This window comes from Theropithecus gelada, chromosome 5 (assembly GCF_003255815.1).
Source record: "Theropithecus gelada isolate Dixy chromosome 5, Tgel_1.0, whole genome shotgun sequence".
NCBI classification, from domain to species: Eukaryota; Metazoa; Chordata; class Mammalia; order Primates; family Cercopithecidae; genus Theropithecus; species Theropithecus gelada.
Genome location: NC_037672.1, coordinates 59,031,889 through 59,054,100, shown reverse-complemented (window position 1 = coordinate 59,054,100; position 22,212 = coordinate 59,031,889). Strand labels below are relative to the sequence as shown.

The following is a 22,212-nucleotide window of genomic DNA, read 5'->3' as shown; positions in this document are numbered from 1 at the left end:
TTCACATTTTATGAATCATATTACTTTATGAAAAACCAAACTAAAACGAGAAACATGCCTTTATTGAAACAAATAGTAAAAAAACACCAGCTTTGGCTTATTTTATTTATGATTTATTTATTGTCAGCCAGGCTGGAGTGCAGTAGCGCCATCTCAGCTCACTGCAAACTCCACCTCACCCAGGTTCAAGTGATCCTCCTGCCTCAGTCTCCCGAGTAGCTGGGATTACAGGTGCAAGTCACCATGCCAGCAAATTTTTGTATTTTTAGTGGTTATGAGGTTTTACCATGTTGGTCAGGCTGGTCTCGAACTCCTGACCTCAAATGATCCACCCACCTCGGCCTCCCAAAGTGCTGGGATTACAGGCATGAGCCACCGCGCCTGGCCTTAGTTTATTTTAAAAAACAAAACAAAACAAAATGTAAAACTACCAAATTTTATTGAAGAGTCTTAAACAGTAGTCTTAAAAGTAAGATATCTGAATATTTTCTCAATTCATGCAGCTATTTGATACACACAAAACCATTCTGAGTCAGAATAACTATATACCAAAAATGAGTTTTACTATCAAAACTATAAGTATAAAGAAAATATTTCATTTTATTTATTTTTTTGAGATGGAGTCTCACTCTGTCACTCAGGCTGGAGTGCAGTGTGGCACGATCTCAGCTCACTGCCACCTCCACCTCCAACATTCAAGTGATTCTCCCGCTTCAGCTTCCCCAGTAGCTGGAGTATAGGCACACACCACCATGTCTGGCTAATTTTTTGTATTTTAGTAGAGAAGGGGTTTCACCCTGTTGCCCAGGCTGGTCTTGAACTCCTGAGCTCAGGCAATTCGCCCACCTCGGCCTCCCAAAGTGCTAGGATTGAGCCACTGCGCCCGGCCAGTAGAGAAAACATTTTATACACATTTAAAATACTTTCAGACCGGGCGCGGTGGCTCACGCCTGTAATCCCAGCACTTTGGGAGGCCGAGACGGGCGGATCACGAGGTCAGGAGATCGAGACCATCCTGGCTGACACGGTGAAACCCCGTCTCTACTAAAAAATACAAAAAACTAGCCGGGCGAGGTGGCGGGCACCTATAGTCCCAGCTACTCAGGAGGCTGAGGCAGGAGAATGGCGTGAACCCGGGAGGCGGAGCTTGCAGTGAGCTGAGATCCGGCCACTGCACTCCAGCCTGGGTGACAGAGCAAGACTCCGTCTCAAAAAAATAAAATAAAATAAAATAAAATACTTTCAGAAAAATGGAAAAAAAAAAAAAAAGATAAAAGATTAACACATACAGGCTGGGCATGGTGGCTCACGCCTGTAATCCTAGCACTTTGGGAGGCTGAGGCGGGCGGATCACCAGGTCAGGAGTTTGAGACCAGTCTGGCCAACATGGTGAAACCCCATCTCTACTAAAAATACAAAAATTTGCCAGGTGTGGTGGCGGACTCCTGTAATCCCAGCTACTTGGGAGGCTGAGGCAGGAGAATTGCCTGAACCCGGGAGGCGGAGGTTGCAGTGCCAAGATTGCGCCACTGCACTCCAGAATGGGAGACAGAGTGAGACTCCATCTCAAAAAAAAAAAAAAAACCAAAACCAAAACAAAACAAAAAAACCCTTAAAAAAAAAGAAAAAAGATTAAGACACACACAAGACACAAAAAACTCCACACTTTTCCTCTATTTTATCAGAAAACTCAAGGCAAAATATCTTAAGCAAAAACTACCATTTAAATTTTCATATGGAATAAACTAACATTATTAGTAACTATCTGCAAGTTCAGATTCTATTAAATGTTCCACAAAATGACTAAAATGCTTCTGGTATGGTTTATTCCATTGACATTTCTGTTTTAAAATCCCTGATTCACTTGAAAACAATACTCTGAAGAAGTGTTCTCCCAAATAGTTTTTCGTTGTTATTGTTGTTTTTAAATTACATATGTATACTGACTTTTTGCAAACTTATTTTAGAAAATGTCAAACCATGCCATGTACTCATAAACAAAAAAAAAGGCTCCAAATTATATCTAAATTATTTTATAGCACCTAATGACATAAAAAAATTAAGATACCTGTAAGGTTCAGAATTTAATGTGCTCTATGGGAAGTGCTGGAAATACATTAGCTCATTTTAGCAGTACCTAATCAGAGGAAGAGATGAGGCCAAGAAGTCAAATATTACAAGTTCACAGTGATGAAGTTCCCAGCAGGAAAAATGTTTACATCCTAAGAAAAGCTAAAGATGAATTAAAAAGTTGCTGCAATGGCCAGGCACAGAGGCTCAGGCCTGTAATCCCACCGCTTTGGGAGGCCGAGGTAGGCAGATTATGAGGTCAGGAGTTCGAGACCAGCCAGACCAACATGGTGAAACCCCGTCTCTACTAAAAATACAAAAATTAGCTGGGCGTGATTGCGCGTGCCTGTAATCCCAGCTACTTGGGAGGCTGGGGCAGGTGAATTGTTTGAACCTGGGAGGCAGAGGTTGCAGTGAGCCGAGATTGCGCCACTGCACTCCAGCCTGGGCGACAGAGAGAGACTCTGTCTCAAGAAAAAAAAAAAAAAAAAAAAGGTTGCTGCGATGTTTTAAAACAGCTAGCAAAGTAAAACAACCAGTATACCATGGAATAAGTTCCTAGATTAACCAATCTCTCTTCATCATTAATAATATCCAACATATTTATTGGATATGATTTTCCAATTTCCATAAAATCATAAAAATTTTATGATTTTCCCTTAGAAGAAAAAAAACATTCATTCATTCTAACATGACTGATTAATGAAAAAACAGGATTTGACTTCACAGAAATTTGATTTGTTGTCAACTCTGACAAACAACACAGGAGTACTTACAGCAGAAATACAACATGTTCATCACAAGTCAATCACATACTTACTCTGTTACTATGGTCACTGACTTTGATGATTGGTTCATTTTTTCTAAGATCCCATACAGTGGCCCGGCCACTGGGACTGGCTGATGCTAAAATATGCTGAACTTGTCTGTTCCATGCAATGCAGCTGATATCTTCTGGTGGCTACAAGGAATAAAAAGTTAATAAAAACTGTTTCTCTATTATAATCAAATTTAACTGTAAAATTGGATCCTTCATTTTGAAAAGTATATTACTTTAAAATTTGACCCATTTATCCCACAAATTTGCTTTATAGTCCTACATCTCTACATTCTCAACACATACAATTATACGATTTAAAGTGCAGGTACATGCCATTTCAACTGTATTATCTTGTTTAATAATATCTCATTCAACAAGAATTTTATTGAATTCCTGCTATAAACCAAGTACTGTTTACTTTGCAGCTGGTGCAAGGTAGATCATGGACCACAAAGTAGATGTTGGTGACTATGACAGAAAACTAGGCAGGGCAAAATTGCAGCCTAGACCATTAGCAAAATACCTTTATAAATGGTAGTGCATATGCTATCATTATGCTACCTCTCAGATTGCCAAAATGTTAGAGCCAGTTACGCTGGCTACTCAATTAGATAGCCTATACAACATAAAGAAGAACAGGAAAAGACTGTTCTTATCAAACTTACTAGAAATACACAGGCAAAGGGCTTGAGGTATTTATTTTAAACCTTGTCTTCCATGGTCTTGACTAAGTGTGTTTTAAGAAGGTTGGTTGTTGCTAAAACACAGAGCAGCTATCACACAAAGAACAAAAATAATTATACTATATCTAAGACAATTATTAAGGATTTTTGTTCATTTTGTTTACTACTGTATGCCTAGTAGAATGACCAGTGTCTACCAGGTGGGAGATACGAAATAAATATTTACTCTTGAAAGACTCACTCATACTTTGAAGAAACATATTTATTAATACTTTACTGAAGAAAAATCAGTAACATCTAAACAATGATTTTAAACATATATGTTTTGTGTGAGAAGCCTTAAAAGTGAAATAAGTGGGCTTAGAAGAACTGCTTTTGGCTTTTTTTATTACAATGATCAAAATCAGTATAAAAATACCTGTGTTTTGGCTCCTGGCGTCATTGGGGTTGCAAAATTATTTAGATCCCATATGTAGATTTCAGATTCATTAGCACCAGAAGCTACCAGATTAGTCTGTAAGAAGAAAACATAACTAAATAGCACTTATGCATAATTAAGAAAATTCAGAATAACTCAGTTCAGAGTTAGAAAGATATTAGATGTAGCATACACAATTTTTCTATTTAATTTAAAAAGTGAAAAACATACGCATGAATTTCTAAAGTATGCATAATTCTTTCAAAATTTAAAGTTTTCTAGAAAAACATAAAATTCTACTTATCAAAGACAAAAGATGTCTACTGAGAACAAACTAATTTTAATGCAAGATATTATTTTAAAAAGTATATGGATAAATTCTTTTTTTTTGAGACGGAGTTCTGCTCTTGTTGCCCAGGCTGGAGTGCAATGGTGCAATCTCAGCTCACTGCAACCTCCGCCTCCCAGGTTCAAGCAATTCTCCTGCCTCAACTTCCCGAGTAGCTAGGATTACAGGCATGCACCACCACTCCCAGTTAATTCTGTATTTTTAGTAGAGATGGGGTTTCTCCATGTTGGTCAGGCTGGTCTCGAACTCCTGACCTCAGGTGATCCACCTGCCTTGGCCTCCCAAAGTGCTGGGATTACAGGTGTGAGCCACCAAGCCCGGCCGGATAAATTCTTAATCAGTCTTGCAACCATGTGAGGATTACTGTTTATATCTTTGCATCTCTGGAAGGAGATTTAATTACAAGATTAAAAAGGTAATCAATTATTGCTTTCATAAAAAGCTGAATGCTAAAATTGTGGTATCTTTCTCAGTATACTTCAAAGTCAGCTTCCAGAGCTGAATCAATACAGCACTAGTAAAATCTCTTGTCATAATTCTTCTCATATTTCTAGTTCATATACACTCAATCTTGTTCCAGGTGGCAGTATTTCTAGTTTTTCTCTGGTACAAACCTTAAGGGTCAAAAAGAACCTGAAATTGTAATACAAAGTACAGGAAGACAATGGGCTTCATATACTGACCTTCATCCACTACTATTTACTTTTACAAATTATTCTCTTATCAGCTGGCATATAACTAAAAAAAGAGAGAAATTCTATGGTAGTAGCTACCTACAACACAAAATACTTTATTAAAAATCATCAGCTGTTTCATACAATTAACAAAGGAGCTAGCTAAAGAGCAGATACCACAAACTATAGAAATGAAGGCCAGGCACAGTGGCTCATGCCTGTAGTCACAGCACTTTGGGAGGCCAAGGCAGACAGACCACTTGAGCCCAGGAGTTCAGGACCAGCTTGACCAACACAGAAAAACACTGTCTCTACAAAACTTAGCCTGGTGTTATGACTCATGCTTGTAGTCCCAGTTACTCGGGTGGCTGAGACAGGAGACTTGCTTGAATCCAGGAGGTCAAGACTGCAGTAAGCCATGAGCCACTGCAGTCCAGCCTGGCAGAGGGAGCAAGACCCTGTTTCAAAAAACACAAAACAACAACAAAAAAGAAATAAACAAGTTGGGTTTCTGTATTGCTATACCCTAAGGATCTATTTATAATATAAGAAAAGGAACTATTTAAAATTTTCTTAATACTCATTTTTGGTTGTTATAATCTAGTATCCTATTAACCCAAGGTGTTTTTTTTTTTTTTCCCAGACAGGGTCTCTGTGTGTCACCCAAGCTGGAGTGCAGTGGTGCGATCATAGCTCACTGCAGCATAGACCTCCCGGGCTAAAGCCATCCACACGAGTAGCTGAGACTATAGGCGTAAGCCACCATGTTCTGCTAATTGTTTGCATTTTCTGTAGTGACAGGGTTTCACCATCCTGTGCAGGCTAAGATCTTTATTAAGCTGTGCATTTATATAATTAACACCCAGTAATGTTTATGAAGGCAACAGTACAAAGAATCTTAATTGACTATTTGTTAAATCTGCATTATATTTAATTTTTCTTTTTTTCAGTTTTGCTCTTGTCGCCCAGGCTGGAGTGCAACGGCATGATCTCAACTCACTGCAATCTCTGCCTCCCTGGTTCAAGCAATTCTCCTGCCTCAGCCTCCCGAGTAGCTGGGATTACAGGCACCTGCCACCATGCCTAGCTAATTTTTGTATTTTTGGTAGAGACGGGGTTTCACCACGTTGACCAGGCTGGTCTCGAACTCCTGACCTCGTGATCTGCCTGCCTCAGCCTCTCAAAGTGCTGGGATTACACAGGCGTAAGCCACCACGCCCAGCCATTACATTTAATTTCTAATTATTTCATAGAGTATTAATGTCTGTCATAAACATAAAATTTCTCAATTAATAAAACAGTGAATTAACCTGGACATCACAGCACCAGCCTAATGCTGAACTAGCACGAACTTTTAAAAGGCAAGGTTTCCAATCTATGCGGCTCTTAATGTTTATAAAATGTCTATTCGAATGGCATGACATCTTCAGACTTAATTGAACCTATCAGCCAGCCGGGCACGGTGGCCCACGTCTGTAATCCCAGCACTTTGGGAGGCCAAAGCAGGTGGATCACAAGGTCAAGAGACCATTCTGGCCAACATGGTGAAACCCCGTTTCCACTAAAAGTACAAAAATTAGCTGGGCGTGGTGGCACGCACCTGTAGTCCCAGCTACTCAGGAGGCTGAGGCAAGAGAATCACTTGAACCCAGGAGGCGGAGACTGCAGTGAGCTGAGGTCACGCCACTGCACTCCAGCCTGGTGACAGAGTGAGACTCCATCTCAAAAAAAAAAAAAAACCTATCAGTCTGATCCTTTTCATGGAGGTAGTATTTTTAACCCTGATTTCAATTCTGAACCCACCATTCTTTAAACAAACACTTGTCAACCTGTATAGCCACATAGTTTTTCAACTTTCAGTTCCAAAACTGAGGCATAGTAGATTCATATACTGATTTCAAAAGAGCAGCACACAGTCTAAGAATTATGAATGAATGTTAAAGTCTTACCTGGAAAATGTTAACATCCAAGGCTCTCACTGGGCCAGTATGCTTGTCATTCTGGGCAATCACAACTTCCTTGTCTCCAGCTATAATTTTAGAAGGATCATAGAGAATAATATTTCCATTTTCACCACCTGCAATCAGAACTCCAGAGACATCTCCTTTGGAATCCATTTTATAAGGCCCCCAAATCAACTTGTGGTATCTACAGGAGAAAATGAATAAAATAACTCATTCTTAAAGTCAAATAAATGTAGACAAAAAATTGAAATTATACATTTACTTTTTAATGTTTTCATAAACAGTCCAAATATATTACTTCCCCACCACTCCTGGTAACTATGTATGACTTTGGTATAATAATATTTCATTTTTTATTTATACTCATATTTGCATATTTGATTTTGTAATCCTTAAAGAGTAAAAACTCTTATAAGGTAGTGTAACAAAATATACTTGAGTTGTGTGTCAAAAAATATGAGCTTAAGAATGATTTTACCATTTAGAAATGGTGAGACCCTAAGTTTTAATCTTCTTAAATTGCCTCTGGTTCATTGTAAAATAGAGCTAATCAATCACTTCCTTTGAAAAGTAAAAACACTCTTTATTTGGCTATAGGAGGGTCTCATGCTTTGACCTTTGTCTGAAAAAAAAAAAACAAAAACAGGCTAGGCGCGGTGGCTCAAGCCTGTAATCCCTGCACTTTGGGAGGCTGAGACTGGCAGATCACGAGGTCAGGAGATTGAGACCATCCTGGCTAACACGGTGAAACCCTGTCTCTACTAAAAAATACAAAAGACTAGCTGGGCGAGGTGGCGGCTGCACTCCAGCCTGGGCGACAGAGCGAGACTCCGTTTCAAAAAAAAAAAAAAAAAAACAAACAAGGGTCACTAACAAGTGGTCTGTTAAATAGTAAAGGTGTTAAAGGAGTCATGTGAAATTTTCTAAGAAAAAGAATGTATTCTAACACTAGAAAAATGACATCAAGATTATATTATGACAAGTACCCCTACTATTGGAGAATAAAATATATGATCCAGAATGGAGATGAAATATGAAGGCAGAAAGGTATACGATGATACAGACGGTAGTAAGCAGAAAAACTACTAGACAAAAAGTATCTGGGGTTCCCATCCCACTGTGACAGCTCTGAAGAATATGAGCAATCCCATGAAACTGCATGATTTGAGCTGTATTCTGTCAGCTAAAGAGCAATCTCTTTAAACCCTGCTAAGATACTGAGGCAGTAAAGATTATTTTATCACTCAAATGAAGGCATCCTTTCTCTGCATTACAATAAGGCATAAGTACTTGAAAGTATGATCCAAATACCTAGTTATCTAGTGTATTAGAAATCATGTCAACAAAACTGAAATATATTTCTAAATATTGTAACAGAAGAAAATAAAAATAAGCTACCATTCAGAGATAATCACTACTAATACTTATTATGACTACTTCTTTCCTAGTACAGCTACCTTTTTGCAAACAGGCACAATAAAGGAGAAAGAAAAACGAACTCTATACAAAATTAGCCGGGTGTGGTGGCACATGCCTGTAATCCCAGCTACTCAGGAGGCTGAGGCAGGAGAATCGCTAGAACCCAGGAGGCAGAGGTTGCAGTGAGCCAAGATTGCACCACTGCACTCCAGCCTGGCAACAAGAGTGAAACTCCATCCAAAACAAACAACAACAACAAAAAAAACCACACACACAAAACCCAGAAACCCCCCCCCCAAAAAAAAAACACAAAACAGGCTCTCCTTCCCACCTTACATATAACAGCAATAAAAAAGTCAATGGAATATACTGGCCAGGCGTGGTTCCTAACGCCTATAATCCCAGCACTTTGGGAGGCTGAGATGGGTGGATTGCTTGAGGTCAGGAGTTCAAGACTAGCCCGGCCAACATGGCAAAACCCTGTCACTACTAAAGATACAAGATTAGCTGGGCGGGGTTGTGCACACCTGTAATCTCAGCGCTTTGGGAGGCTGAGGCACAAGAATTGCTTGAGCCCGGAAGGTGGAGGTTGCAGTGAGCCGAGATCGTGCCACTGCACTCCAGCCTGAGCTACAAAGTGAGATTCTGTCTCAAAAAAGCAAAGGAAAAAAAAAGTCAATAGGACATATAAACACTACTTTTACTTCCATAAAAATACACTCACATGCTTTTTCACAAAATATTTCATGTCCTTGATGGTATTCCTTGTAGTTTCTAATAATGGCATAATTATAAACAAATTAGGAATCAAGAACAATATATAATTAAATAATCACATGAATTTAAAGCTGAACCTCATACCTGTGAGAAGAGGAGAAAGTGGCACAAGATTTCATGTCCAAGGATGGATCCGAGAGGTCTAATTCAAATATCTCAAGGGAAGCATTGGTACTAAATGTTGCATCCAATTGCTGAGCAGATGTTCCTATAGAAAATACATTTATGGTAACTATACATACAAAAATAAGACTTAGAGAAACCTTACAAAACCGAAGTTAAAAGCATGTTTTTCAATTCTCTTGCTCATGAATGCTGCGCATACGCCATTGAGCAGACGCTTAAATCACTATAGCAATGAGATTCTAGCACAGGGCTAGGAGAGGATGTTTATAAGAGTGGGTAGTGTAAATAATTTTTTAAGCCTGTAGATATTTAAAAATCTCTGTAAAAATGGTCCCATGATAGGGGATGGGCGTGGTGGCTCACGCCTGTAATCCCAGCACTTTGGGAGGCCGAGGCGGGTGGATCACAAGGTCAGGAGATCAAGACCATCCTGGCTAACACGGTGAAACCCCACCTGTACTAAAAAATTAGCCAGGTGTGGTGGCGGACACCTGTAGTCCCAGTTACTCGGGAGGCTAAGGCAGGAGAATGGCGTGAACCAGGGAGGTGAAGCTTGCAGTGAGCAGAGATTATGCCACTGCATTCCAGCCTGGGTGAAAGAGCAAGACTCCATCTCAAAAAAAAAAAAAAACAAAAAACAAAAAAAGGTCCTGTGATTTACTATATCTGCTTATAGACATACATGATATAACTAATTCTTTTTATATAAAAATGCTAACATCGGCCGGGCGCGGTGGCTCAAGCCTGTAATCCCAGCACTTTGGGAGGCCGAGACGGGCGGATCACGAGGTCAGGAGATCGAGACCATCCTGGCTAACCTGGTGAAACCCCGTCTCTACTAAAAAATACAAAAAATTAGCCGGGCGAGGTGGTGGGCGCCTGTAGTCCCAGCTACTCGGGAGGCTGAGGCAGGAGAATGGCGTAAACCCGGGAGGCGGAGCTTGCAGTGAGCTGAGATCCGGTCACTGCACTCCAGCCTGGGCGACAGAGCGAGACTCCGTCTCAAAAAAAAAATAAAAATAAAAAAAAAAAATAAAAATGCTAACATCAAAATTGCTCTTCGTTCATTCAAACTGATATTAACTGTTTTTTTTTTTTGTTTTTTACATGCCATCTATTGTGCTTAATACTGGAGGAATAAAGATAAAATACAATTCCCGTGAAGGAAACTATTTTAGATGTAACACATCATGATCAAAATACTATGGGAACGCACAGGAAGAACACTGAACTTGGCTGAGAGAATGTCGGTAACTTGCCAGGGAGAGAGAGGCTTTCCAGAGAAGATAAAGATTAACCTGAATAAGCTAGACGCAGAAGAGAAGAAATTAGGTAACTCATACTATCTTCTCTCCTTTGAACTTACCTGTTGCTAGGTAAATGGGGTGATTCTGGGCAGGGCTCCATGCCTGCATGGCTGTACGATCTACTTCCTTTAACTTCATCCTGCTAAAGGGAATATTTTACAAAGAAATAGACTTGAATGATTTGAATGTCTAACATAGAACACAGATATTTTACACAGAAACATACTGAACAAACCACTACAACATTAGTAATGTCCAAATGCAAATAAATCAACTTGGTTTAGGTGTCATTTGTTGGAAATATTAATTAGAAAGAAGACAAACTTGAGGCCGGGCGCGGTGGCTCATGCCTGTAATCCTAGCACTTTGGGAGGCCGAGGTGGGCAGATCATAAGAGCAGGAGATCGAGACCATCCAGGCTAACATGGTGAAACCCTGTCTCTACTAAAAATACAAAAAATTAGCCAGTCGTGGTGGCAGGCGCCTGTAGTCCCAGCTACTCTGGAGGCTGAGGCAGGAGAACGGCATGACCTGGGAGGTGAAGCTTGCAGTGAGCTGAGATTGCACCACTGCACGCCAACCTGGGCGAGACAGCGAGACTCTACCTCAAAAAAAAAAAAAGACAAACTTGATAAATTATTCTGAGACAAATACTGGTCTATTCTGTCTACAGATTATAGTTCTTCAGTTGAATCGGTCTAGAAAAATAGCCCACAAAAATAATGAGGTGGTACCTGAAGAATTAACTTTGCTACACATGTGTTTATCCAACAAGGATGGGTGACAAAACATTATGGGTAAGAGCAGCCAAAAAATAAATAAGGTACAACTTCCTGGAGTAGGATTACTCAATGATAAGAGCAGTTTAAAAAAATAATTCAAAATTAAAACATATTAGAGAGAATACAGTGAACCCACAGATTTTAAAGATAAAGTAGAAATTATTAGAAAACTGGTCACTTCAAGGTATAATCCCATATACCACTTGTTTACATATTTTCTGTCATTAAAGTTACTTTGATGGGGTCAGGCGTGGTGGCTCATGCTTGCAATCCCAGCAGTTTGGGAGGACAAGGCAGTTGGATCACTTGAGGCCAGGAGTTCGAGACCAGGCTGGCCAAAAGGGCAAAACCCCGTCTCTATTAAAAATACAAGAAAATTAGCCAAGTGTGGTGATTGATGCATGCCTGTAATCCCAGCTATCTGTGAGGCTGAGGCAGAAGAATCACTTGAACCCAGATGGGGAAGGTTACGTTGAGCCGAGATTATGCCACTGTACTCCAGCCTGGGCGACAGCGCGAGACTTGGTCTCAAAAAAGAAGTTACTTTTATGGAAAAATTAGAAACGTATAGTATTATGCACTTTTTAAAGATCTTTGTCATTTTTACATAAATACATTGAAATAGCATAGTACTCCACTGTAAGATGTACCACAATTACCTAGTCAAATACCAACAAACACCCAAGCTGTTTTTAGCTATTTTTACAAAAAATGCTGAAATAAATGGTCATCTGCACGTTATTTCGTTAAAAACAAGGGACAGCTATAAATTTCCAGAAGTAAAATTGCTAAGTTAAAAGGTTAATGCAATTTTAATTTTGATAAATATTACCAAGTTGTCCTCTATGGCAATTGTGCCTTTTCATACCACCAAGAGTAATATATGATTACTTCTTGCCCTGCAGCCTTACCAGAGTATACTGTCACACTTTTAGATTCTTTGCAACATTAAAAAATGAAAGGCCAGGTGCAGGGGCTCAGCCCTGTAATGCCAGCACTTTGGGAGGCGGGCCGATTGCTTGAGCCCAGGAGTTCAAGACAAGCTTGGAAAACATGGTGAAATCCCATCTCTACAAAAAATACAAAAACTAGCCGGGCATGGTAATGCATGTCTGTCCATCTTCTCGGAAGTTTCAGGAGGAAGGATCATTTGAGCCCGGAAAGTTGAGGCTGCAGTGAGCCGTGATCGCGCCAATGCAATCCAGCCTGGGTGACAGAGTGAGACTATGACTCAAAAAAAAAAAAAAAAAAAGAAAAACAAAAAGAAAAATGTTAGCTCTGTATAGTAATATTATAAATAATGTATAACATCTTTTTTTACATGATTATGGGTCAACCATATTTCCTTTTCTGTCATCTCTTCTGTCTAGTCATGTATCATTTGACCATTTTTCTTTTCTCTTTTTTTTTTTTTTGAGAAGGGGTTTCTTTCTGTCTTCCAGGCTGGAGCACAGTGGCGTGATCTCGGCTCACTGCAACCTCCGCCTCCAGGGTTCAAGCGATTCTGGTGTCTCAGCCTCCCAAGTAGCTGGGATTACAGGCACACATCACCACATCAGGCTAATTTTTTTGTATTTTTAGTAGAGATGGGGTTTCACCATGTTGGCCAGGCTGGTCTCGAACTTTTGACCTCAGGTGATCCACCTTCCTTGGCCTCCCAGAGTGCTGCGATTACACGGGTGAGCCCCTGCAGCTGGCCATCATTTGACAATTTTTCTATTAAGTTGATAGACTATCTTTTGACTTTGCTTTTAAAAACAAACAAACAAAAAAAAACTTCTTTTTACCTTTCATAGGATTGACTAAAAAAAAAAAAAAAAGACATATGCTTTATCTTTTAGATTTACGTTCCTAGAAAAGTTGAGCACAAAGTACAAAAAAATGCTACACAGTTCCCAACCACATAACCTTTCTCACTACCAACATCGCACATCATAAAGGTCTATTTGTTTCAACCCATGAACTAACATGAGCACATCATTATCACTGAAACTCCACAATTTATGAGGGCTCACTCTAGGTGTTGTACATTCTATGGGTTTTGACAAACATATGACAACATGTATCTGTCATTATAGTATCACACAGAGTAGTTCCCTTGTCCTAAAATCCCCTGTGCCTGTTAATTCCTACTTTCCTATCAATGGAGCCTATATAGTAAATGTTTGTGAATTATTCTTGGGACCTAGAAAGAAGGGGCGCTCTCTGTTTTCAGGACCTACAGCTCAATATATACTAATTAAATCCTCTTTATTGATTTGTTTAGATATCCTATGTCCTTATTTTTTTGTCCACTTGATCTGCCTTGGACCGAAACAGTGAATTAAGTCTCTTACTGCTAATATATTTATGTCTATTTCTCATGGTATCTCCTGAAACTTTTGCTTTACGAAAATTACTTTGTTATTTAATACAGTTATTTGGTGCACATCCATAATGTTCAAATTCACTGTCAAATGTACACTTTAGCTTTATGAATATCCTTCTTTGTCTGAAATAATGACTTTTGGTCTGAATTCCACCTTTTGTTTGCCTTTACACGTATACTTTTGCCCTTCAGAACTATGTCATCATTAGCTATACGGCAACAAAGAAACAAAAACCCAAAAAACCAACAGATTTTATTGGTAATCCAATTTGCAAATCTTTTCAGTAGGTTAGCTAAGGACATTTAAAATGACATGACAGACATAGTTGGTCTTAGTTTTGTCATATTTTACTTTGGTTTAATATCTTTGAGTAATAATTTTTAAAAAGTCTTTCATCTTTTTTTGTGCAATTACCATTTTTCTGATAATTAGGATGATGTATATTTTCATTATAATATGTGTTTGATTTTATCTTTTTAATTGTAATTTTAAATATTTTACTTAACACCATTAATCCTCTATTTCTTTACACAGAAACTATTAACTCCCTACTATGAGCACTTATGAAATTAGCTTGTATAATCTTACTGCCCCTCCACACAACACAGTTACAATCAATAGTATTATCTTTCTCAGTGTTTACCTTTGAACTGCTTATACTTCTACTAACTGATTTGTCAGCTTTAAATGATGTCCTCTGACTCATAACCATTACAGATGTGGCAATTCACAAACTTATTCTACCTCCAATTTCTTTTCTCTTTTTATTAGTCGTATAACCAATCCCTATATTATTGGACATTTAATATTTACATTTTATTCTTTCTTCCTCATTCTCACTTTTGTTCCAGTCTCAGCCCTGCAGTTAAAAAGGATACTCAATGCTATCCAACAGGACTTTTTTGCCAGTTTCCTTACTCAGCTCCAGAGTCTATCCTCTAACATCTTCCTTAAGATTGCCTTAAACATATGCCCCGAGTCTTGTACCTGCAAATTGTTTATATTTGAAGGAGATTTTATAGAGGAAAAAATTAAGACACGGAAAGTTAGACAATCTGTACATGCTAGCAAGGGGGCAAGGGGCTAGAGCCAAGATCAGAACTCGCAAGTTTAGCTCCAGAGTCCAAGTTCTTATTACTTCCAACAAGTTCAGGTATTCAATTTTCATATCATAGAGGAAATATTAACATTTAGGAGAAACAATAACAAAGCAACCAGCATGTATGATGAAACTGAAGAAATGCATTTTAGAAATTGTGTTAGGTTAGGGCAAAGTGAGATTAGGAGGCAGGATGTATCACACAGCTAAAAGCATGGTCTCTGGAGTTAATCCTCAATTTGACTACTGGCTCTGCCACTTATTAGCTATGATACTTTGGACACATTATTTAACCTCCCTGAGCCCCGTTTCTACATTCGTAAAACAGGGAAAAGAGTGACAACCTCATGGGATGTTGTGAGGTTCCAATGAGATCATATGTTTTATAATAGGGAGCCAAACAAAGTGCTTAGCACATGGGTTAGTGCTTTTGATAGGCTTGCTATTTTTAAAGATTACTGCTATCATGAGATTAAACAAGAAAACTTCAGGGTTATTTGCGGGGAAAAAATTCCAACTTTCTAAGATATAAAAAAGGCATTTATTTTCTTAACATGAATTTCCTCTTCTTCCTCTTTGCCAACTGTCTCATCTAATCTTTAGTAATAAATTCAAGTTCCAGCTCCTCCATGAAAACTGCCCTGATGATTCAATCCACATTGATCTAAATACTCACCACAAGTTTATATTTGTCAGTACTACAATTTAAGCATTTTAGAATAATATCATTCTATTTTAATAAACATTTTGTAACATTCTACTAGCACATATTGTTGACATATTTTCCGATTACTTTTTAACCAGTTGCCTTATGTGCTATCTTATCTCATCAACTAGACAAATAATGTCTTTTTCAAAACTTTTACCCCTTTTTAGACTCAAAATTGCTTAGCACACTAGGAGATATGCAGAAAGTTCTGATTTATTTTAAAAGTTTATATTTAGGGGAAAACAAGTAGACTAATGAACTAGAATGACCAGTTTTAGATAAAACATTTACTTTTAAATTCTTAACTCTTTAAAGGATCATTTACTTTTTAAAAAAGGAGAAAGTATTGTTAAGGGGGAAAAGGTTATAAGATGGCTTCAGAATAATTTCTAAAAGTGAAAGCAAAATAGCTATATTATAAAAAAAAAAAAAGGAATACAATAATAGTACTTCCAAGAGCTAAAGTACAAGGACTACCTAATTCATTAATGCTTGGTTAATGTGTAACATTGAAAAAGAAAGAGACACATTTATACGAACATAAAATAGTTAAATGGGAATTCAAAGCATTTACTAAAGTTTATTTCTTAGCCTTAGTACTCAGTGTTCCATGAGAAGCAGGTCTGCTTATTAACCTGTACTGAATATAAGGTTTCAATACCATCTATTAAAAAAAAAAAAAAAAAAGAATCACTATACTACAATGGCCTAGAACTATATTATATGCCCTGAATCTAATTAAATAAGAGTACCATAATCGATCTACTTATTGCAATCATTCTCAAAATTACTAAGAATGCCAAGAAAATATAGTTAAATCTGGATATGCATATTTCCTTCTCTTGGAAATAATCATTAAGTTGTAAATGATTTTCTTAAAAATACGAAAAGTTTTTTTTTGTTTTTTTTTTGAGATGGAGTCTCACTCTGTCACCAAAGCTGGAGTGCATGGCATGAAATCGGCTCACTGCAACCTCTGCCTCCTGGGTTCAAGTGATTCTCCTGCCTCAGCCTCCCAAGTAGCTGGGATTATAGGCACACACCACCACCCCCAGCTAATTTATGTATTTTTTAGTAGAGACAGAGTTTCACCATGTTGGTCCGGCTGGTCTCAAACTTCTGACCTCGTGGTCAGCCCACCTCGGCCTCTCAAAGTGCTGGGATTACAGGAGTGAGCCACCACACCTGCCCAAAAAGGTATTTTTAAAAATGTATTTTAATTTTTTTTTTTTTTTTTTTACAGAGACAGGTTCTCACTATGTTGGCCAGGTTGGTCTTGAACTCTTGGCCTCAAGCAATCATCCTTAGCCTCCCAAAATTCTAGGATTACGGGCATGAGCCATCGCGCTCAAAAACAGGAAAAAGTTTTAGATTAAACCATACATACTTCCCAAGCAAGACTTACTTTAAAAGCCGTGTGTAATGTTTTTTCAATATTAAACGTGATTACAATTTATACTATGAATACTTGTTTCACTCAATACTATTTTTTTTTTTTTTTTGAGACGGAGTCTTGCTCTGTAGCCCGGGCTAGAGTGCAGTGGCCGGATCTCAGCTCACTGCAAGCTCCGCCTCCCGGGTTTGCGCCATTCTCCTGCCTCAGCCTCCGGAGTAGCTGGGACTACAGGCGCCCGCCACCTCGCCCGGCTAGTTTTTTGTATTTTTAGTAGAGACGGGGTTTCACCGTGTTCGCCAGGATGGTCTCGATCTCCTGACCTCGTGATCCGCCCGTCTCAGCCTCCCAAAGTGCTGGGATTACAGGCTTGAGCCACCGCGCCCGGCCCACACTCAATACTATTTTAAACAGAACATCATCACTACGAAAATATAAAAAGAAGGCCGGGCGCAGTGGCTCACGCCTGTAATCCGAGCACTTTGGGAGGCAGAGGCAGGAGGATCACCTGAGGTCAGGAGTTCGAGACCAGCCTGACCAACGTGGCGAAACCCTGTCTCTACTAAAAATACAAAAAATTAGCCGGGCTTGGTGGCAGGCGTCTGTAATCCCAGCTACTCCGGAGGCTAAGGCAGGAGAATCCCTTGAACCTGGGAGGCGGAGGTTGCAGTGAGCCGAGATCGCGCCACGGCACTCCAGCCTGGGCAACAAGAGCGAAACTCCGCCACACACACACACACACACACACACACACACACACACACACGAAAGAAAGAAGAAAGAATGAAAGGAAAGAAAGGAAAAGAAAGAAAGAAAGAAAGAAAGAAAGAAAGAAAGAAAGAAGGAAGGAAGGAAGGAAGGAAGGAAGGAAGGAAGGAAGGAAGGAAAGAAAGGAAGGAAGGAAGGAAGGAAGAAAGGAAGAAAGGGACAAGACAAGACAAAAAGAAAATTGTGTGGACAATCGCTTGTTCATATATGCCATCTACAAGACAGTATCTATACCACAGCAATTAAGAGCATGGGGTCTAGGGCAGACACCCTCAGTTTAAATTCCAGCTTCACCATGTCTACTTCTGACTTTAGTCATGTCGCTTTATCCATGTATGTCCTGGCTCCTCTCTCATTAAAATAAGGATAACAGTATCTATACTATAGGGTTGTTGTGAGAAATAAGTGGTATTACTCAGAATAGTTAGAACAGTGCCTGGCATATATAAACAAATGCTCATAAATGACAGTTATTACAAACATCACCATTTAAAACGTCTACTACCATGAACCTTCAAAAATACATCTATTGGCCAGGCGGAGTGGCTCATGCCTGTAATCCCAGCACTTTGGGAGGCTGAGGTGGGCGGATCACTTGAGGCCGGAAGTTCGGGACCAGCCTGGCCAACATGGCGAAACCCCATCTCTACTAAAAAATACCAAAATTAGCCGGGCGTGGTGGTGCGCACCTGTAATCCCAGCTACTCAGGAGAAAGAGGCAGAAGAATCGCTTGAACCTGGGAGGCAGAGGTTGCAGTGAGTCAGAGGCTACAGTGAGCCTGGGAGACAGAGCTAGACTCCATCTCAAAAAATAAATAAATTTAAAAAATACATATGGCCGGGCACAGTGGCTCCCGGCTGTAATCCCAGCTCTTTGGGAGGCCGAGGTGGGCAGATCACGAGGTTAGGAGTTCGAGACCAGACTCACCAACATGGTGAAACTCTGTCTCTACTAAAAAATACACAAATTAGCCGGGCATGGTGGCGCATGCCTGTAATCCCAGCTACTCAGGAGATTGAGGGAGGAGAATCGCTTGAACCCAGGAGGCGGAGTTTGCAGTGGGCCAAGATCGTGCCATTGCACTCCAGCCTAGGAGACAGAGCAAGACTCTGTCTCAGAAAAAAAAAAAAAAAAAAAAAGATTTATTGAGGAATATTTATATTCCAGACTAGAACTCTTATTTTTCATGCAACTTTCTCTCGATAATTGCATTCAATTAGGTGGAAACTTTTTTCTTTCTGCTCATTTTCAAAATGTAAATTTTCTGAAGCAATACTAAAACCCCACAGCACTATTCTTTGAAAAGTACCAACCTTACAATGCTATATAGAGCTGACCCATACCTCAGAAAGCAAGTAAAAAGTTAAAGAGGTAATAGAATTGGAACTTTGATTCCCAAACCAGGTATACAATCCCTAGTTGGCATTGCTTTTAGTAAAAATCCATTTTCTGTGGGCAAAATATCTCAATATGGATAGAAACAATTGTTCAGAGGATTTATTATTTTCAATGTCCTAGGTTCATTTCACTCAACCCAAACCAAATCAAAGGAGAAAGTAACTGTGCACTGGTTACTGAACTAATTGGTGTCATATTAATCTTCAGTATAATAAAACTTTTTGAGCTGAAATTAACCTAATGACATTTCTAAAAACAATGTAATCAATGTAAATCAATCTAGTAATATCCCCTTACAGGAGTTTTTAACTTGTAAACTTCATAATATTATGTACACAGAAAATCCTACATGTCACTTGAGAGCAGGAGCTTGAGTCCAGCCTGGGGAACATAGTGAGACCCCCATCCCTATAAAAAATAAGAGATTAACTGGGCGTGCGCCACGTGCATATTCCTAGCTACTTCTGAGGCTGAGGAGGGAGGATCTCTTGAGTCCAAGAGTTCAAGGTTATAGTGAGCTATGACTGCACCACTGCACTCCAATCTGGGCAACAAAGAGTGACCCTGTCTCAAAAAAAAAAAGTAAAATAAAAAAAAAAGAAAATCCTACGTGTGTATATGTGCATTCTTCCAATGCTTTCATTAGATTCCCATAAGACAGTGAAATCCCCCCAAAATTGTGAATCATTGCTCTTCACGGTTTACAAAATTATTTCTATTCCCACGTTATTAGTTTCAATAAAGAATTTGCCTATATAAAATTAAGCAATATTATTCTAAATCTACCTTAAATTTCAAGTTTCACAAATAACCGTGGACGTATGTAAGATAAAATCACTACAAAACTACAAAAACACCACGAGTTATCCAAAAGTTCTTGGAGTCTACAAACCTCTCCCTGAGCTGTAATTAAGGAATACTGAGAAACAAGAAGCACAGAAGAACCACTAAAGGAGAGTAGGCTGGGCGTGGTGGCTCATGCCTGTAATCCTAGCACTTTGGGAGGCCAATGCGGGCGGATCACTTGAGGTCAGGAGTGCGAGATCAGCTTGACCAACATAGTGAAACCCAGTCTCTACCAAAAACACAAAAATTGGACGGGCGTGGTGGCGGGCGCCTGTAATACCAGCTAGCTACTCAGGAGGCTGAGGCAGGAGAATCACTTGAACCCGGGAGACGGAGGTTGCAGTGAGCTGAGATCGCGCCATAGCACTCCAGCCTGAGTGACAGAGCGAGACTCCGTCTCAAAAAAACAAAAACAAAAACAAAAACAAACAAACAAACAAAAAACAAAAAAGGAGAGTAAGCTTTTGCCAACCCTTGAATAATCGGAGGTACAGAAAACGCTAGACGCTATAACAAGAACACAGCTTTACTGATTAAATACAGTTATAACTGCCCACAAAGACAACCAAATTTCAGTTTTCTATAGTTAGAAAAAAATAGGAGAAAGGATTTGTCACAAACTATCAGATCATTGCAACTTCAAAAAGCCCTACGTAAAATTAGTTCCTTAAGCGCAAGGAAAATTTTATAATGCCCACAAGTCCAGGCAATATTTTGGTTTATTTTACAACAGTCCCGAAATTTAACAACTTATTAGCACAAACATGTAACACTTAATGAGACTGCCCTCAAAGTACAGGCTGCGCCTGGCTACCACTGTCCTTAAAATAATCCAATCCTAGTTAAATGACAGTAGACGTCAGTTCAAACCTATGAACCTTTAACTATAAATCTAGCAACAGTTCAAGTACAAACAAATCCTAACCAAACTAAAGTCAACCAAAGTAATCCTTAGATTTTTTCCTTTCCTCACCCTCGGGGACCGCACCTCTTTGTGCACAAGGGTCTGAAAGTCTCCTAACCTCAAACTCCAGTTACCAGCCCGGCTACGACTCCCCGGCAAGACACCGTCGCCAGCCTCGGGTGGCTTTTGCTCAGCAGTGGAGACGTCGGCGGATGCGGACGGGCGCGATCACTGAAGGAGTCCAGACGCCAGGCGTTGTTCCGCCGGGCCCGAAACCAAGACTGGGGGCGCGCCGTCACCAGAGACCGGGCCCCAGGCTGGCGCGGGGCAGCGGAGACCCAGGCTGCGGTCCCAGTTTTGGCCTGGGCTCTACCTCAAGGCTTAAGGACCGGCGAAGAGGACAAAAAGCAACGGGTGGACACACCTGGCAAGGACTTTGAGCAGCCGGATCCTGCGTTAGTGCAGCGCCCGTCGGAGTCTCCCAGCATTCGCCGCCGCCCCTCCTCCCGGGCCAGGGCCACCTCCACGTTCCGTTCCAACGTGGCAGCCGCAGCCGCAGCCACGCCCTGCCGCCCAACACTTCCGGGAGCAACATTTCTCCCCGCCCACCCCGACGCACGGCCCGCCACGGCACTTCCGGGACCGGCGGTAGGCTGGGGTGCAGGGTATGGCTCTGCGGGTTGGGCGCACTCTGCGGGCATCGCGCCCGCGCGAATGTAGAAACCCTTTTCTGAGGGGCGGCGCGCAGAATATGGATGCGGTAGCCAGGACTAGCAGGTAAAGGAGTAGTGCAGAGGGTGTCTCCGTCCGGCCGAATAACCGCTGTGGTCCGCAGGAACGCCACGTAGCACTAGTCCTGTGAGGCGTCTGCAGCCCCTGGCGACACTGCCCGAGCCAAACCACGTGGAAAATTGGGCTGCAAGAGCTTTATTGTAATTTGTGACCGAGTTCTTAAAATTACCCACTTGATTACACATTCTGGCATTTTGAGAACTTACACAAAGCGAAACTATCTGGGCATACCCAAAGGCTATTGTGAACAGAGAGGCATAGATGGGGTGTTACGGTGTTATCAATTAGTACCCTTTCATACTTGTTACTATCCCATGGTATTGAGACCCCGTAGCACTCGCCTTCCGCTGTTACTAGTTTCCCCAGAGCTTCAAATCTAATTAGATGCGTTGCCTGGGTGTACTTTTAGTTTAGGGAGGAATTATTTTACAGCGAGGTAAAGCCAAAGGAAAATCACTTGCTAAACTACCAGAAACTGGATTCAACCCAGGTCTCCTAACTTCTAGACAAATTATTTTCTCATTACACCTAGCATTCAAAGCCA

At 40.2% G+C, this 22,212-nt stretch overlaps 1 protein-coding gene across 11 annotated transcripts in view; it reads right to left on the bottom strand.

The window, feature by feature from the left end:
- SEC31A (SEC31 homolog A, COPII coat complex component) overlaps positions 1–21,495 on the bottom strand; it is an 82,181-nt gene extending 60,686 nt beyond the window's left edge. For 6 of the 11 annotated variants that reach the window (XM_025384612.1, XM_025384614.1, XM_025384619.1 and 3 more), the window contains exons 1-6: positions 21,301–21,495; positions 10,667–10,749; positions 9,259–9,382; positions 6,964–7,162; positions 3,992–4,087; positions 2,891–3,031 (exon numbers count right to left, since the gene is read on the bottom strand). In XM_025384612.1, coding sequence (XP_025240397.1) covers positions 2,891–3,031; positions 3,992–4,087; positions 6,964–7,162; positions 9,259–9,382; positions 10,667–10,745 — 639 coding nt within the window. In that variant the 5' untranslated portion in view covers positions 10,746–10,749; positions 21,301–21,495. The remainder of the gene's footprint in view (positions 1–2,890; positions 3,032–3,991; positions 4,088–6,963; positions 7,163–9,258; positions 9,383–10,666; positions 10,750–21,300) is intronic. The other 5 variants (XM_025384615.1, XM_025384621.1, XM_025384620.1 and 2 more) reach the window with 5 other exon arrangements.
- Positions 21,496–22,212: the final 717 nt, after the last annotated feature.